Source organism: Cololabis saira, chromosome 13, assembly GCF_033807715.1.
Source record: "Cololabis saira isolate AMF1-May2022 chromosome 13, fColSai1.1, whole genome shotgun sequence".
Classification (NCBI taxonomy): Eukaryota; Metazoa; Chordata; class Actinopteri; order Beloniformes; family Belonidae; genus Cololabis; species Cololabis saira.
In genome coordinates, this window is record NC_084599.1 from 34,295,671 (window position 1) to 34,313,641 (window position 17,971).

Below are 17,971 nucleotides of genomic sequence, written 5' to 3' on the forward strand. Positions count from 1 at the left end.
GTACAGTATTAAGGAGTGTAATATTTCTGTCATTTGCACCCTGACAGTGTAAAATTAAACATTAGTTTTTCTAAGTTTATTGTAAAGAGATATTTTGGACGATCAGTGACGACCTACGATAAGACGAGCAATATCAGAGAGAGTATCACCATCTAGAATAATTAAAACCTCATAAATTACCAGTCTAATCAGTCTAATGCTGTTGCTGCATGACTTTTGCATTGACTAAGTTGTTTTTAGGTGTCTCTTCTACGACAATTGTTGTTCTGGGACCATCGTTTCCTGCAGGCAAAACACGAAACACTAATAAGTACTGTACTTCAAAAGGCCCCATATTCCAAATAAAACTAATTAAAAGCAAAATAATTCATCAACAGTGTTCCTGCGTGTCGTCATCTGCAGTTGTGGCAATGAGCATTCCTATTTAACCTTTATTGCAAACCATATCTATTGTCAGATTTAGTACATACTCTTCTCATTTGTATGCAGCTCACTGGCGACAGTCTGCAGCTTTATGTCAAACCCTCTTACCCCTTTACTGGACTTTTTGTGAATTGCTAATCCAACATAAACATCTAGAGCACTTTGATGATCAGTCCTATTTACCCCTGTGATTCTTCAACTTTTCCTCTCCCAGATGCATTAATTAGCTTTCATCCCCATCAGGATAAATCATCCCAACTTTAATGAAACCCTTTCATTTCATTACTACCGAATATGTATATGCACCAAACATTTCACAGTGGACCTACAATGTCACAGCTCCCATGTGGAAACATGTTTGCCTACCTTGTTGACGTTGCAATATCACGACTGATGAGTCTTCTAAAGTTGTTACGGCAAAATACGCTGTTTTCAGTCAAATTAATGAACTATTTGGATTTCTTTTTCATACACCGATTTTCAAGGCTTTTGTACGACGGAGTATTAGGGCCACACTAAGACAAAAAAATTACGAGAATAAAGTCGTAATATTATGAGAATAAAGTTGTAATATATTATAAATATATGAATATAACTTCAGAGTTCTCATAAATTACCACTTTATTTTCATAATATTACGAATTTATTCTCATAAATTACAACTTTATTCTCGGAATTTTACAACTTTATTCTCGGAATTTTACAACTTTATTCTTGGAATTTTACGACTTTATTCTCATAATATTACGACTTTATTCTCATAATATTAAGACTTTATTCTCATAATATTATGACTTTATTCTATACGACTTTATTCTCATAATATTAAGACTTTATTCTCGCAACATTACGACTTTATTCTCGTAATTTTACCAATTTATTATCGTAATATTATGACTTTATTCTTGTAATGTTACGACTTTATTCCCGTAATTTTACGACTTTATTCTCGTAATATTACGACTTTATTCTATTACGACTTTATTCTCGCAACATTACAACTTTATTCTCGTAATTTTTACGACTTTATTCTCATTATATTATGACTTTATTCTCGTAATTTCCAATTTTTTTTTGTCTTAGTTTGGCCCTAATACTCGTTGTACTTTTGTTCTGGCAAGTAACACATTTTGTTGTGGACTTCTGTGGACGGTTAAGACAAATAAAGTAATGGCATTTGATACCATACTGAAGCAGACTATTTTTCTCCCTTTAATTCATAAAAAAAAGCGACAAGGATAGTGTTTGTCTTTATAGTCCTATCAAGACACAAAAAACCCCACCTTTATGAAGTCGCCTGCTAAAGTATTTATGGAACGCTCTGAGCACTAATGGACCTGTATTGATAAACCTGTGGTTTGTGAGAGGACCAGGTATTGATTAGGAATAACCATGAAAGCAGCCACAGTACTGTGGTTTGTGTAAAGATGTCAAAAAGGAGAAGCTACTGATTATGGAAGTTAGGTTTAGACTTTCCGAAAAGCTTTTCCCATGGGGGAAATATTTGATTTCCTCTGGACAAGTTTTCCAAAAGTGCTCTCAGTGGAGGACAAAGGAAAAGACAAGAAAAAAACCCATTTAAAATATCTTTAATCATTGGATAAGCTTTTATGATTTACATATTTACTGCATAATATAGTTGTCCACAACAACAGACATAGTTAATTGTTTAACATCATCACTTTACAAAGAAAAATCTACTTTTTCTCTGCACATGGTTTAGCACAACAGAAAAAAAGCACTGTAACATGAAAAAAGAAAATAATAAAATAAAAACATGCCAGCCACCAAGCTGTCAGTCCATCCGAGCCACCGAACTGCAGTTGGTCTCTGTGGCTTTTAAATTCAAGACCTCTTTGCTTTGTTTTTGTCAAAGTTGAGTTTTGGATGTGGTACAGAGCCGTGTGTGCGGTCGCTGGGGTTTGTCAGCTGCATCGCTGCTCAGATGGGATGAGCACGTTTCCTACATTGAAGAGGCAGGAACCACACAGCGGGATGTTGGAAGCTGAGCTTCCAGCTCTGTGCTGTTCACTTGGCTCGCTGTTTATTCCTCTATTTCGCCTCCGGGGAAACAAACCCACTCTGTTCTTTAGTTTATAATAAGCAAAAAAGGCCTTGACAGCATTTCAGGAGGTTAATTAAGAGGGTCACTGAGCAGAGCAGATGAAACTGTAAGAAATTCAATGGTACAATCCAAACCTGCCCCCTCGTTAACACACGTGATCCACTTTGCTGTGACGATGATCAAGTTCTGACTCGTTAAGACTCCTGAGGAGTGTAATTTAGTCTGGGGGAGTTGATGTGTACGAGTATTAGGGCCAAACTAAGACAAAAAAAAATTGGAAATTACGAGAATAAAGTCATAATATAATGAGAATAAAGTCGTAAAATTACGAGAATAAAGTCGTAATGTTGTGAGAATAAAGTCGTAATAGAATAAAGTCATAATATTATGAGAATAAAGTCGTAATATTACGAGAATAAAGTCGTAATATTACGAGAATAAAATCGTAAAATTACGAGAATAAAGTCGTAACATTACGAGAATAAAGTCGTAATGTTGCGAGAATAAAGTCGTAATAGAATAAAGTCGTAATATTATGAGAATAAAGTCGTAATATTATGAGAATAAAGTCGTAAAATTCCGAGAATAAAGTCGTAATATTACGAGAATAAAGTCGTAATATTACGAGAATAAAGTCATAATATTACGAGAATAAAGTCGTAAAATTACGAGAATAAAGTCGTAAAATTACGAGAATAAAGTCATAATATTACGAGAATAAAGTCGTAATATTACGAGAATAAAGTCGTAAAATTACGAGAATAAAGTCGTAACATTACGAGAATAAAGTCGTAATGTTGCGAGAATAAAGTCGTAATAGAATAAAGTCGTAATATTATGAGAATAAAGTCGTAATGAATAAAGTGGTAATTTATGAGAATAAAGTCATAATATTATGAAAATAAAGTGGTAATTTATGAGAACTCTAACAGGAAGAGCAGTCTTCTCCCTGTGTTAAAATGAAGAATATTGAGCATCTTGTGAAGTTATATTTATATATTTATAATATATTACAACTTTATTCTCGTAATATTACGACTTTATTCTCGTAATATTATAACTTTATTCTCATAATTTTACGACTTTATTCTCATTACATTATGACTTTATTCTCGTAATTTCCTTTTTTTGTTTTTTTGTTTGGCCCTAATACTCCGTCGTAGAAGTGAAGCTGGCCTTGAGCAGGTGGTTTCTTCTCACTTAAAATCTTGATATCTAACCTGGCCAGCCAACATAACTCTTTTTCCTCTTTGATACAAAGAATTACTCCCTCTGGGTTTCACTGTGATTTCTAGGGGGCAGCCCCAGCAGACGCTGAAGAAATACCCTCTGGACGCTATTGGATAGCCATACCACTAACTAGACTGCAGCCATCACACTTGTAAACACTGTTTGAGTCACTGCATGAAGCCCAAGCCCGCCTCGTTGCCACGGGTTCGACGTTTAAGTGGATGGGTATGGCTGGCCAGGCTACCTGACTTAAACTTAAAATGTTATGACATTACAGAAAGAACGATTTTTGGGTTACCGTATTCTTTTTTAAGTATATAAAGGCTAGATTTCTCATATATTGGAGTAAAACTTTAAGGGATAATTGACTGTCAGCTATACGGTATGAAGGGACATAATCATTAAAACCAATCTAACTTTAAGTCCCGGTGTGTAACATACGACGGAGTATTAGGGCCAAACTAAGATAAAAAAAATTGGGAAATTACAAGAATAAAGCCATAATATAATGAGAATAAAGTCGTAAAATGACGAGAATAAAGTAGTAATGTTGCGAGAATAAAGTCGTCATAGAATAAAGTCATAATATTATGAGAATAAAGTTATAATTTTCTGAGAATAAAGTCGTAATATTACGAAAATAAAGTCGTAAAATTCCGAGAATAAAGTCGTAAAATTCCGAGAATAAAGTCGTAAAATTCCGAGAATAACGTTGTAACATTACGAGAATAAAGTAGTAATATTAGGAGAATAAAGTGGTAATTTATGAGAATAAAGTCGTAATATTATGAAAATAAAGTGGTAATTTATGAGAACTCTAACAGGAAGAGCATCTTCTCCCTGTGTTAAAATGAGGAATATTGAACATCTTGTGAAGTTATATTTATAATATATTTAATATTACGACTTTATTCTCGTAACATTAAGACTTTATTCTCAAAATACCACGACTTTATTCTCAAAATATTACGACTTTATTCTCGGAGTATTATGACTTTATTCTCGTAATTTCCTTTTTTTTTTTTTCTCTTAGTTTGGCCCTAATACTCCGTCGTAGTAACATACTTTTACATGAACAGAAAATATTCCAGTAACCTTCTCTTCTACAGCAAAAAGCTAGCATGGTTTATCAGTGCTTTTATTTCAAAAGTGGGTGTTGTAAAGGCTCCCTTCAAAATAAAACAAGTAACTGATGATTAACAGATGAGTTATAAGCCACTATTCAGATGGGCTTTTTCATTTACATCAGCGTTCTGCTCTGTTCTAACATAACTCTATTGATCTTTAATGCATCGATAAATAACAAGACATTAATTAAGGCTTTTAGTTGGAACGAACTCATAAAATGTGACTTATCGTAAAGCCCTCCCTTTTAAATCTGTCAGTTATCCCAATTTCTTTCCAGAGGAGTTTTTCTAACCTGACTGTATCCAAAGTCGGCAGATGCCTCATCTCACATCCCCCGCTACTGCCACTGCTGTAAACACTGGATGTTGTCTCTCCAGCCGGAGCCTGCTCCATCTCATTGTCATGACAACCACGTTCATGTGGATCTTCACTTGTCAATAATAATCACGCTGTTTATTTTGTGCCCAGAAATAGCCTGATGGTGCATGTACCTGAAGCCAAGGGGGACACCGCCAAAGTATTTCAGGGAGCTGCTGTGTCCAGTCGTCTTTGCTTTCTTACCCTTTTTTTAAACAGCCATTAAAATGAAGAGACATTTATCTCAGTTTAGCCTGAAAGGTTTTTTTTTTTTCAGACCAAATTACACCACAAGCTGCTCCCCCTGAAACCTCAACTGTCAGTGGTAAATCAAACTGGAACAAAACTTGGGTTAAAACAATGTTAATGTTGCTATTTAAAACTGGATGTGCTAAGTAAAAGCACATTAAACCATCACGGGCATCTGTACATCCCCCAGAAAGACGCACTATAGGCTGATGTAATGCGTTTTACAGGTCTGTTCACTGCGCTAAATGTTTTCCATATGCCTCAGCTCAGTTGGGACGAAAACCACAAACGAGCGCATATGTTAAAAGAAAAAGGAGTTTTCCTGCAAGTTCGTGTCTGTGCTGTGGTTGGAAGCTACAGCCATAACCGTGTCTAAAGATATAGACGAACTGTTCTCACTTTTAAGGACAAAAGAGGGGAGACAGTTTTCCTATTTGAGTTCAGGGTCAAGTTTTAGCTGCTTTCCTGGGCCACTTGTTTCTTTGGTGCCAGCTTTTATAGTGCCGTCTCCAGTGAGGGGCTATTGTGCACACGTGATGTGTTTTGTTGGCACAAGCCGAATATTTCCATCAAACTACTGTGGTGGTGAGAAGTGGGGTGAAAAGAGATGCAGGAGGAGAACGGCAGAACCACTAGAGTGGTTGAAATGAATAGATGTTAATGTTACATGTATCTGCTGGTGCACAGTTAAAAAAGAAGTAGTAGTTGTTTTATATTTGTGCACGCTGGATCTGCCAACTCTTAAATTATACAATATCCCATACAGCTCAGACAGCAACACATGTCTTAGCAGGTCTTTTTACCACAATATGGGCAGTAATCTGGTTATGTGACATTTAAACTCTTCCCAGAACTGAAAAAGCATACGCCAACATTTTGGGGAATCAGCTTAGATGTCATCAACCATTTACTAAAAGGGTACGTGCAACTCTCTTCTCCGTACATCCAATAACCCAGTCTGAAATCCCCTACTGATCTGGCTCTGAAAGATATTCATCTGTCATCATCAGTCATAGTTATCAATCATATCAGCTGCTGGCCACTATCCTGCCTCACTGGTGGTGGAAGTTACAACAGCGTTTTGCAGCTTCTGCATGTAATTACTGCTCCCAAGTAGTTGCACTTACCCGAAATAAGAGTACTGCTCTTTGTATATTTACTTATAAGACTGTTGTGTCTCAGTTATTTCTACATAACGGTATCCTTTTTAAAGAACTCTGTGGTTCATGGCAAAAAAAAAATAAAAGAAATTCCAAAAATGTTGGCATAAGCCTAAAATATGCAGCCTGTCATGCTTTCACAATTTTTCACCTCATTTTGTCCTTAGGCTGACCTCCACGGTCTCCACCCAATGTGATCCAAGTCAGTATTCTCAAAACCTTTTGCTTTATGAGTAAAATATATTGTTTGGCAGAAAAAAAAAACCCCTCTGCTTTGTAAGATAATAAAATAATTGTCTTATCATTGTTGCCAAGTGCAGACTTTGTCGATAAATTTTAAACACTTTTCTGTCTCTTAAGAAATTTTTTTTCTGCAAAGTTGGGCTTGTTTCTGCAGGGAGCAAAATCCCATGAGGCCATAGTCAGAACGGCAGCACATTTGGTTGACCCCACAGCAGCAGGCGGAGATGTCACAGAGCTGCACGTCTGCAAATACCTCGTGTCTCTTCTACCTTTCTCTATGAATTATCCTTTTTTAAATAAATGCAGCTGAAAATAAGAGCAGCTACTGTTCTTAAATGATGTGTTCAATGTTACGTTTTGCAAAATAAGGATTTGGGATTTTCAGAGAGATGCACAAACTAGGCACATTTTGGAGACACAGGAAGTTGTTGGCATAAAATACACAGAATGTAAACAAAGCAATGTTGTTTCCTACTAATAACATTTTTTGTGCACGTGCCGTTACACTTCAGCAAGTTTCTCTAATAGTTTTTCTTAAGCTGCATCCTTTAAAGCCACAAGGAGAATATTCAAGACCGTTTTTATATTCTCTCTGAAGCAACTACGTAATTGAGGAAGCTAAGAACATTGTCTTCATTTCACTTATAAAACTATTATCAACTGCAAAAGATTAACTTTGTCTCATTAGTCTGCATTTAACGAATTGTGTACGTTAAGAATCGTGTCTTAAGGTTACGTCATATCAACATTTTACAAGGAGCTTAATCGTAGCTTGAACGGCATGCACAGATAATGTTCCTCTCCATTTAAATGGGATCAATGACATCAACTATCAGCAGACTGACGAGAGTAGTAACGCTGTCACGTTTGAGTCAAGACCGATGATGAAAACCTTTCAGGAGTCGTCTATTCTTACCCGACTCCGTCAGGCCAGCTGTGCTCATCGGGGGGGCAGTAGCCATGAATCTGCCTCTCCGTTTGCATGTGCACATGGACAGGCACCAATTTCTCAGTATTATTGACATCTACTGAAGAACAGACGCTATTGCTAAATTGAATTTTCAGAAAGGAGGAGCTTTTGTAAGCCAGTAACCAGACTTTCAAAGTTTTTTTGCTTTTTCTTGTGTTGGTCTGATGCACATTTCTCACAAATCAACTATTAAAGCTTTCATCATAAAGCATGCAAGATCCACCCAGGCAGCACTAACAGATTTATCAGTTGACACTGAAGAGCGGAGACGCGGCCGGTGCGAACCATTTGAACACACAAGCAGGGCCCAGGGATTTAAAAATAATACAAATCTGTCTTAAACATTCAGGCTATCATGACAACACTGCAGCCCTCTAAGGGGAAAAGACACAAGGCATTGTTGAAAGGAAAGGAAAAACGTTGCCATATTCAAGAGTTGCATACAATTGGTCACAACTAGTACTAGCAGTTCAGAGCGACCGCGAATGGATTTAGTGAATTTACAATATCGCAGACGGTTGCACCAAAAGACACACGTAATGCTGCCGTACAAACGTTTCAGTGCATTAAACCTTGACTAACATCTGTGCTTTGTCTTCTGTGGCAATGATGTCATCACCTACTGTTGTTCAGGGGAGTATTTGGGGGGGAAACACGCTCACAAATTTGACAATAATACTGTTTTTAATATTTGCATTTCACTTTTTTTTTGTTAACACTGACTGAGTAATACTGTCAAAAACTGGAAGATCTCAGTTATATAGTCCATAAATAAGTCTATACGATACATTTTAATGATCATTTCAAATGTGAGAGGAGAGGTTTGGCTTTATGGCGCTTCTACTATTTTAAACGCAGTACATTTTGGATCATCTGAGCCGTTTTGTAGAAGCAGTCATTCTCAACTCAAGGGTCGCTCGAGTAAAAGCAGAAATGTAGAAAAGCACCAGATGCACCAATTTAAAGTTTCTTTCCAGAATCCAGTTGCTTATTTATCAAAGATCTGACCTGCCGGAACCAGATCTTTCTTTTAGAGTCGTCATCATCGACAACATACATTAACTTAGCTCTACTGGCTTTATTTCCAGCTTCTTAATCTTTAACTTCTTAACATTGTGCATGCTCGGCAGGATGATGTTGTTTGTGATGTTAGATTTTGTTTGCTGCCTCAAATGTTTTGATTGATCCAACAAAAACTGGTGCATTTCTACAGAAATGTCTGTCTCCTACTCTAAAACCGTTTGAAATGAAAAATTTCCTGGAAATAATTTCCCATCTGTTCCACACATCTTGATGATGTTCATTTTCATTTGATTTGATTGGTTAAATCATCAAAATGTTGAGGAATCACACTGCCATGCGGAGGAACCCACATAATAAAGTCCAACAGCATGTGAAAAGTAAATGACAATCAGTATGGGATACTTATTTGTATAAAATGAGTCTTTTTAAAAATTTAAACATCTCACAATCGTGTTTCAGCTCCCTGGCAGATCATAACACTGTGCTTACTTTCCAAGGGAATATAAAATAAACGTTTTAATAAATTAAAATAAAATCAGGGCATGTTGGAAACATCCTGAGAAAAAATATAACACAAGGTTTTAAAAATGATTTTCTTGTTCCTCCCCTAAGCGGCCCTGTTTAGTTAAATATGGTCAAAGTCTGGTGATGTGCATATATCATCATACTGACATCGTTTTCTACTTAGTGCAATCACAGGAAGGAGCAATGTATGAACATGATATTGTCCATCAAACCCAGTGTTTGTCACTGAGGAATTGCCTCGTCTGTGCATTTTACAGGGTGGTTTACTCGATCGAGTCGTTGATGTCAGGGAGACTGTTCAATAGTGCGTTTATCCCCCTCTTTCCTACAAAAATGTCACATCTTCTTGAGACTGCACCCAGCGCCAGTGAGCATCATACTCCAGATGCCTTTTGCCGTTCATTTTGCACGTATCCAAGTCGATCTTTCCATTTCTGTAGGGTCTGAGTTTGGGGCTCTGGCTCGTTCCCAGTTTTTCACTTAGATTTGCACGAGTTGGACTTCCCGTTTGCGTTGTCGGTTTCTCCGGGACACCGTTGGCCTTAATGGGGTGTTTCTGGGTGTTTTCCTTGCAGAGAGGACTTCCCTTATCCGTCTCCGTAGGCTTACTCCGGACAGGAGCTTCTTGCTTGGCGCTCTCAGACCTGGCTTGGAGGGAGCTGACGCCGGAAACTGCTGCTTTTCCCGCTCCGGTCCCACTGAGCTCGGTCCCGGTGGTAACGCTGCTAACTCCATTCTCCGGTCCACCTCTCATCTCCGTCCCATTTCCATCCACACTGTAGTTTACCCCCGACCGAATCCCACTTCCGGCGCCGTTACCTGACCGAATCCCGGCTCCGGAGCACGTCCTGGCCGAGGCCGCCGTGACCCCGGGTCCTCCCGTTACACGAACCCCGGCAGAAGCCTCTGACGCCAGTGGCGCGGCGGAGCAAATGACAGACTCTGAGCTGGAGGGGCAGTACTCGTCCATGTCGTCTGCCAGGGTGTCCAGGTAGCTGCCGATGGAGATGTTGTCCAGCTTTTCGTTGGTGGGGTCCTGCAAGCTGCTCCAGGAGCCTCTCCAGGAGGTGTCGGGGCCCTCGCCCAGGCTGTACTGACTGCTGGTCAGGCTGCTGCAGTGGCTGGTCAGCGTGCTGCGCTCCTCCATCAGCCACTTCACCGCCTCGATGCCCTCGTGGACTGCCAGTAACTGCTGCAGGATCTTCACATCCACCGAGCGTAAATGAGCCTTCGGACAAACAAAAAAAGAGGAGGAAAAATCTGAAGTTAATGGAAAGACAGACATTTTCACCATGCTCATATTTTTGATCAGGGGCGTCAATTGGGTATGGCAAGGTACGGCAGCTGCCACACCTTGGCTTCAGGGGAAAATGTCAATGTTTTTTTTTTTAAAACAATTATGGAATTACTCTGTGTCTATTTGTATTGATTATTCTATTATTTAATACATATAAAATAACTACAAATGCAAATCAGAACAACATGATCGATTTCACTAGTGTTATCTTTCCCAACACTAACGGATGCGTATTGCGTAAAGGCGCATTGACTGAATTGATCAACACGTTGTTAAAGTGTAGAGTTCGTAGTTACGTTAGCAGGATGTGAGTGAGACTGGATTTGAAAAAGTTCAAATTTTCTTAACCACACAGATAAGCTACATAGTAGGGCTGGGCGATATATCGAGATTTTAATATATATTGATATATTTTCAAACGCCATATGGTACGAGACAATATCGTTTATATCGATTAAAAAAAAATATATATATATTTATTTTTTTTACATTTTTTTTTAATGATTTTGATATAGCTTATTTTGTGACAAATTGACTTGAATGTTTTATTTGAGATTTGCACAAATTTTTTGTTATTTGCACAACTGTCAACCTCAGTGGAAAAGTCTGCCTGTTACTGTCTACATTGTATTAATTTAAGTGTATTTTAATTTAATTGTTATGCAGGAGCCAAACATGGATAAAACAAGAGCAAGGACCGTTACGTCGCCCGGATCGGCGTCACCGGGGCCCCGCCCTGGAGCCAGGCCTGGGGTTGGGGCTCGTAGGCGAGCGCCTGGTGGCCGGGTCTTTGCCCGTGGGACCCGGCCGGGCTCAGCCCGAAACGGCGACGCGGGTCCGCCTTCCAGTAGGCCCACCACCCGCAGGAAGGACCATGGCAGGCCGGTGCATTGTGGGCTGGGTAGCAGTCGTGGCGGGGTGCCTCGACGACCCAATCCCTGGACATCAACCCTCACAGTGGGGACATGGAATGTCACCTCGCTGGGGGGGAAGGAGCCGGAGCTTGTGCGTGAGGTTGAGAGATACCGGCTAGAGATAGTCGGGCTCACCTCCACACATAGCTTGGGCTCTGGAACCCAGCTCCTTGAAGGGGGCTGGACCCTCCACTACTCTGGAGTTGCCCAGGGTGAGAGGCGGCGGGCTGGTGTGGGCTTGGTTATAGCCCCCCAGCTCAGCCGCCATGTGTTGGAGTTCACCCCGGTGAACGAGAGGGTCGCTTCCCTGCGCCTTCGGGTCGGGGATAGGTCTCTCACTGTTGTTTGTGCCTACGGGCCGAACGGCAGTGGGGAGTACCCGGCCTTCTTGGAGTCCCTGGGAGGAGTACTTGATAGTGCTCCAACTGGGGACTCCATTGTTCTACTGGGGGACTTCAACGCTCACGTGGGCAATGACAGTGATACCTGGAGAGGCGTGATTGGGAGGAACGGCCTCCCCGATCTGAACCCGAGTGGTGTTTTGTTGTTGGACTTCTGTGCGAGTCGCAGTTTGTCCATCACGAACACCATGTTCAAGCATAAGGGTGTCCATCGGTGCACGTGGCACCAGGACACCCTAGGCCGGAGGTCAATGATCGACTTTGTTGTCGTTTCATCTGACCTTCGGCCGCATGTCTTGGACACTCGGGTGAAGAGAGGGGCTGAGCTGTCAACTGATCACCACCTGGTGGTGAGTTGGATGCGCTGGCGGAGGAGGAGGTTGGACAGACCGGGCAGACCCAAACGGATTGTGAGGGTCTGTTGGGAACGTCTGGCTGAGCCCTCTGTCAGGGACATCTTCAACTCCCACCTCCGGGAGAGCTTCTCTCGGATCCCGGGGGAGGCGGGGGACATCGAGTCCGAGTGGACCATGTTCTCCGCCTCCATTGTCAACGCGGCGGCTCGAAGCTGTGGACGCAAGGTCTCCGGTGCCTGTCGTGGCGGCAATCCTAGAACCCGGTGGTGGACACCGGAAGTACAGGATGCCGTCAGACTGAAGAAGGAGTCCTACCGGGCTATGTTGGCCGGTGGGACTCCTGACGCAGTAGATAGGTACCGGCAGGCCAAGCGGGCCGCGGCTCGGGCAGTCTTGGAGGCAAAAACTCGGGTCTGGGAGGAGTTCGGGGAGGCCATGGAGGAGGACTTTCGGTCGGCCTCGAGGAAATTCTGGAGGACCGTTCGGCGCCTCAGAAGGGGGAAGCAGTACTCTGCCGGCACCATTTATGGTGCTGGTGGGGAGCTGTTGACCTCGACTGGGGACATTGTCGGACGGTGGAAGGAATACTTTGAGGATCTCCTTAACCCGACTGACATGCCTTCCACTGAGGAAGCAGAGGGTTGGGGCTCGGGGGCGTGCTCATCCATCACCCAAGCCGAGGTCACCGAGGTGGTTCGTAAGCTCCTCGGTGGCCGGGCACCGGGGGTGGATGAGATTCGCCCTGAGTACCTCAAGTCTCTGGATGTCGTAGGGCTGTCTTGGCTGACACGCCTCTGCGACATTGCATGGAGGAAGGGGACAGTACCGCTGGGGTGGCAAACCGGGGTGGTGGTCCCTCTGTTTAAAAAGGGGGACCGGAGAGTGTGTTCCAACTACAGGGGGATCACACTTCTCAGCCTCCCGGGGAAAGTCTACGCCAGGGTACTGGAGAGGAGATTACGGCCGATAGTCGAACCTCGGATTCAGGAGGAACAATGCGGTTTTCGTCCCGGTCGTGGAACACTGGACCAGCTCTATACCCTCCGCAGGGTACTCGAGGGTTCATGGGAATTTGCCCAACCAGTCTACATGTGCTTTGTGGATCTGGAGAAGGCATTTGACCGTGTCCCTCGTGCCATTCTGTGGGGGGTGCTGAGTGAGTATGGAGTCCGGGGCCCTCTACTAAGGGCTGTCCGGTCTCTGTATGATCGAAGCAGGAGTCTGGTTCGCATTGCCGGCAGTAAGTCAGACTTGTTCCCGGTGCATGTTGGACTCCGGCAGGGCTGCCCTTTGTCACCGGTCCTGTTCATAATTTTTATGGACAGGATTTCTAGGCGCAGCCAGGGGCCGGAGGGGATCCGGTTTGGGAACCTCAGGATTTCATCTCTGCTTTTTGCAGATGATGTTGTCCTGTTGGCTTCATCAGACCGGGACCTCCAGCATGTGCTGGGGCGGTTTGCGGCCGAGTGCGACGCGGCAGGGATGAGAATCAGCACCTCCAAGACCGAGGCCATGGTTCTCAACCGGAAAAGGGTGGCATGCCTTCTCCGGGTGGGTGGGGAAGTCCTGCCTCAGGTGGAGGAGTTCAAGTATCTCGGGATCTTGTTCACGAGTGAGGGAACAATGGAGCGTGAGATTGACAGGCGGATCGGTGCAGCGTCCGCAGTAATGCGGTCGATGTACTGGACCGTCGTGGTAAAGAGGGAGCTGAGTCGAAAGGCGAAGCTCTCGATTTACCGGTCAATCTACGCCCCTACCCTCACCTATGGTCATGAACTTTGGGTAGTGACCGAAAGGACAAGATCGCGGATACAAGCGGCCGAGATGAGTTTCCTCCGCAGGGTGGCTGGACGCTCCCTTAGAGATAGGGTGAGGAGTTCGGTCACCCGGGAGGAGCTCGGAGTCGAGCCGCTACTCCTCCACATTGAGAGGAGTCAGCTGAGGTGGCTTGGGCATCTGTACCGGATGCCTCCTGGACGCCTCCCTAGGGAGGTGTTCCAGGCATGTCCCACCGGGAGGAGACCCCGGGGAAGACCCAGGACACGCTGGAGAGACTATGTCTCTCGGCTGGCCTGGGAACGCCTCGGACTCCCCCCGGAAGAGCTGGAGGAAGTGTCTGGGGTGAGGGAAGTCTGGGCATCCCTGCTGAGGCTGCTGCCCCCGCGACCCGGTAACGGATAAAGCGGGAGAAGATGAGTGAGTGAGTGAGAGTGTTATGCAGGAAAGGGATATTTGTTTTATTTTATTCAAGAAGCATTTTTATTCTATATATGCAGGCAGTTTATTTTTATTTCATTTTTTTTTATACATTTTGATATTGTGCAGACCTCTGTTAATAAAGGTACCTGTGTGACATTTGGCACGAGGCTTTGTATCAAAACTGACTGTTTTTTTAAGGGTTTGCCTCAGAAAAAAATGAAGCTAACAGAGATGCTATGCTATAAGGCTTTGGGGGAAACCCCAATTATGTCACAGAAAAAATATCGATATATATATAGTATCGCCATTCAGCTAGAAAATATCAAGATATGACTTTTGGTCCATATGGCCCGGCCCTACTACATAGCAGACTTCTGTGTGATGAGTATTTGCTGGGCATGTTGGTTGATACTGTAGTTAAGTTCTGTGACTCATAACCTTGCCATACCTTGGATTTGACTGAATTGACGCCACTGTTTTTGATAGTGTTTGATATGAAAAGGAGAAGACAGAGAACCAAACAGCCCCTTGAACCTGGAGAATCACAGCGATTACTGCAGATATTTAACAACAAGAGTCAGCGTTGGCCAGAGAGAGACTTGTGAAAACTATTATAATGCCATAAAACCTTTTGCAGAACACCATAATGGGAAAAAGAGCACATAACAGAAGGTGATAGGGGGAGTGTGCAATGCTAAACAAGGAAAACAAAGTAAAGATGGAGAAGAAACAGACCTACAGATGGAAAACAAAACCCAGAAAATATGACTCAACCTGTTCTGCAGAGGGTGAGAGATGAAACTCTGACAGTGGAAAGTATGACACACCGGTGGCTTTAAACTGCTTTTTAAATACCCCATAAATAGTAGAAACAACTGTAAAGTTTATTTATTCTCAGTGACATCTGGCTGAAATAAAAAAAAGTAATAATTACAGCAGAAATAACAGTGACTGACACCGTCCAGCGTGATACGTGTGGAAGGGGGGTTGAAATTCTAAATGATGAGTGAAAAATGAAAAAAGAAAATCCTTCTGTGGCCACGGAAAAAATTCTTCCTGTGAATATATTTGCAGAGATCCGTAGTGAAGTGAGGGGGATATATGGCATCTAAAGCTCAGCCTGATGATATCCGCATATCGGGGCAGATTACTGCCATTTGTCAGCATTCCTCAGTTTCCTCCACATGTTCATTTCTGTCTTTATGACTTTTCTCTGAGATCCTCCAGACCTCACCTCTTCTTTTGAGACAATAGTTCTGTTTTCTGACTCAAGACTTGAGAAATGCTGATATGCTGGTTATATACAGAGTACACAGTATTTTGTCCCAAGACTCTGCCTCGTTAAAGTTGGCAGCTGAACTTTTTGTTTTGATGGAAACCTCTAAAAAAAAAAAAAAAAGGTACAAGAAAGAAAGTAATTTCTCTTAGAGGATGGATTCCTGAGGCACGAACTTCACTAATGAAACAGGTTCTAGTTTGTTAAAATTGTTGAAATTTCATGAATTAGTAGGCTATAGTATTCTGCAAATTATGATTAAAGCTCATAAAAAAACTTTACCAATCAACATTCAGAAAAGATTTCAAAAAAGAGAAAGCAAGTATAACTTAAAAGGAACAGAGATTTAAAAAAAAAACAAGATGCAGGACAAAATTGATGGAACGTTGTGTTTCTGTGAAAGGAATCAGTTTATGGAACAATCTGAATAAAGAAAACAAAGAATCCAAATCAAACATTACATTCAAAAGAACAATTAAAGCCTGTATGTTAAGTAAATATAATGAAATATGTTAGTTAAGTTTGATTGACATACCCATAGACGGCGGTAATTTTATTAGGGCCCGAGCACCTTCAGTGCGAAGGCCCTATTGTATCTGTAGGAATTCTTCGCGTTATTATTTTTCTGACAAAAGGAAGGCCTTTTTGCCCCCCTAAACGTGCCCAAAAAGTCACCAAATTTTGCAGGCAAACCAGGCCTGGTGAAAAATTTGATATTTAATGGTTTGCATTAATGGGCGTGGCAAAATGGCTCAACGGCGCCCCCCGGAAAACTTTGTGCCTCAAGCCCCACGATACGGTTTGACGTACATGCACGAAAATCGGTACATCCCTGTATCATGTCACAACTTAAAGAAAAGTCTCCTGGAGTCATGCCCGAAACCGAACAGGATGTCGACCATTTTGAATTAATCGTGTCATTTTGGCAAAATTCATGCCATTCCTTCGGCAGTTAATACGGCCCGAACCGTAACGTGCACCAAGGTGTGTTATACATCAAAATGTGTGTCTCCATCCTCCGACACCACGCATTACTTTTCTCTTTCAAAAGTGTTACCGTGGCGATGCTAGACGCCAAAAAGCGCGCCGACCCTTCATCTGATTGGTTTAGACAGAAAAAACTTTGTGCCTCAAGCCCCATAATACGGTTTGACGTACATGAACGAAAATTGGTACACACCTGTATCATGTCGCAACTTAAAGAAAAGTCTCTTGGCGCCATGGCCGAAACCGAACAGGAAGTCGGCCAATTTGAACATTCTGAATTAATCACGTAATTTTGGAGCAATATATGCCATTCCTTCGAGAACTAATACGGCCCAAACCGTAACGTGCACCCAGGTGTGTTGTACATCAAAATGTGCGTCTCCATCCTGCGACTACGCGCATTACTTTTCTCTTTCAAAAGTGTTACCGTGGCGACGCTAGACACCAAAAAGCGTGCCCCCCCCCTTCATCTGATTGGTTCATATTTGATAGTTCCCCAAAAGCCACCAAATTTGGCATGCAAGCCAGGCCTGGCGATAAATTTGATATTTCATGGTTTGTATTAATGGGCGTGGCAAAATGGCTCAACAGCGGCCCCCGGAAAACTTTGTGCCTCAAGCCCCACAATACGGTTTGACGTACATGCACGAAAATCGCTACACACCTGTATCATGTCACAACTTAAAGAAAAGTCTCTTGGAGTCATGGCCGAAACTGAACAGGAAGTCGGCCATTTTGAAATCTGATTGGTCCATATTTGATAGTTCTCCAAAAGTCACCAAATTTTGCATGCAAGCCAGACTTGGCAATAAATTTGATATTTCATGGTTTGCATTAATGGGCGTGGCCTAACGGCTCAACAGCGCCCCCTAGAATACTTTTCTCTGCCATAACTTTTGAATGGTTTGACATAGGAAGTTGTGGGTGGTGTCATCAGATTCTTTATGGAGTCCTTGACCTTCATTGGCCTGAATTAGCCCCGCCCCTTCTTCTGATGGTTGTCCCTTTTTTCTGCTATAACCTTTTAATGGTTTGACCTACGAAGTCGTGGGTGGTGTCATGGGACTCTGTAATGAGTCCTTGACCTTCATTGGCCTGAATTAGCCCCGCCCCTTCTTCTGATTGGTTGTCCCTTTTTTCTGCGATAACTTTTGAATGGTTTGACATA

At 42.4% G+C, this 17,971-nt stretch overlaps 1 protein-coding gene across 1 annotated transcript in view; it reads right to left on the reverse strand.

Moving 5' to 3' along the window:
* Positions 1-5,388: 5,388 nt before the first annotated feature.
* lurap1 (leucine rich adaptor protein 1) overlaps positions 5,389-17,971 on the reverse strand; it is a 30,539-nt gene continuing 17,956 nt past the window's right edge. Inside the window, exon 2 of the mRNA XM_061738736.1 lies at positions 5,389-10,601. Coding sequence (XP_061594720.1) covers positions 9,699-10,601 — 903 coding nt within the window. The 3' untranslated portion in view covers positions 5,389-9,698. The remainder of the gene's footprint in view (positions 10,602-17,971) is intronic.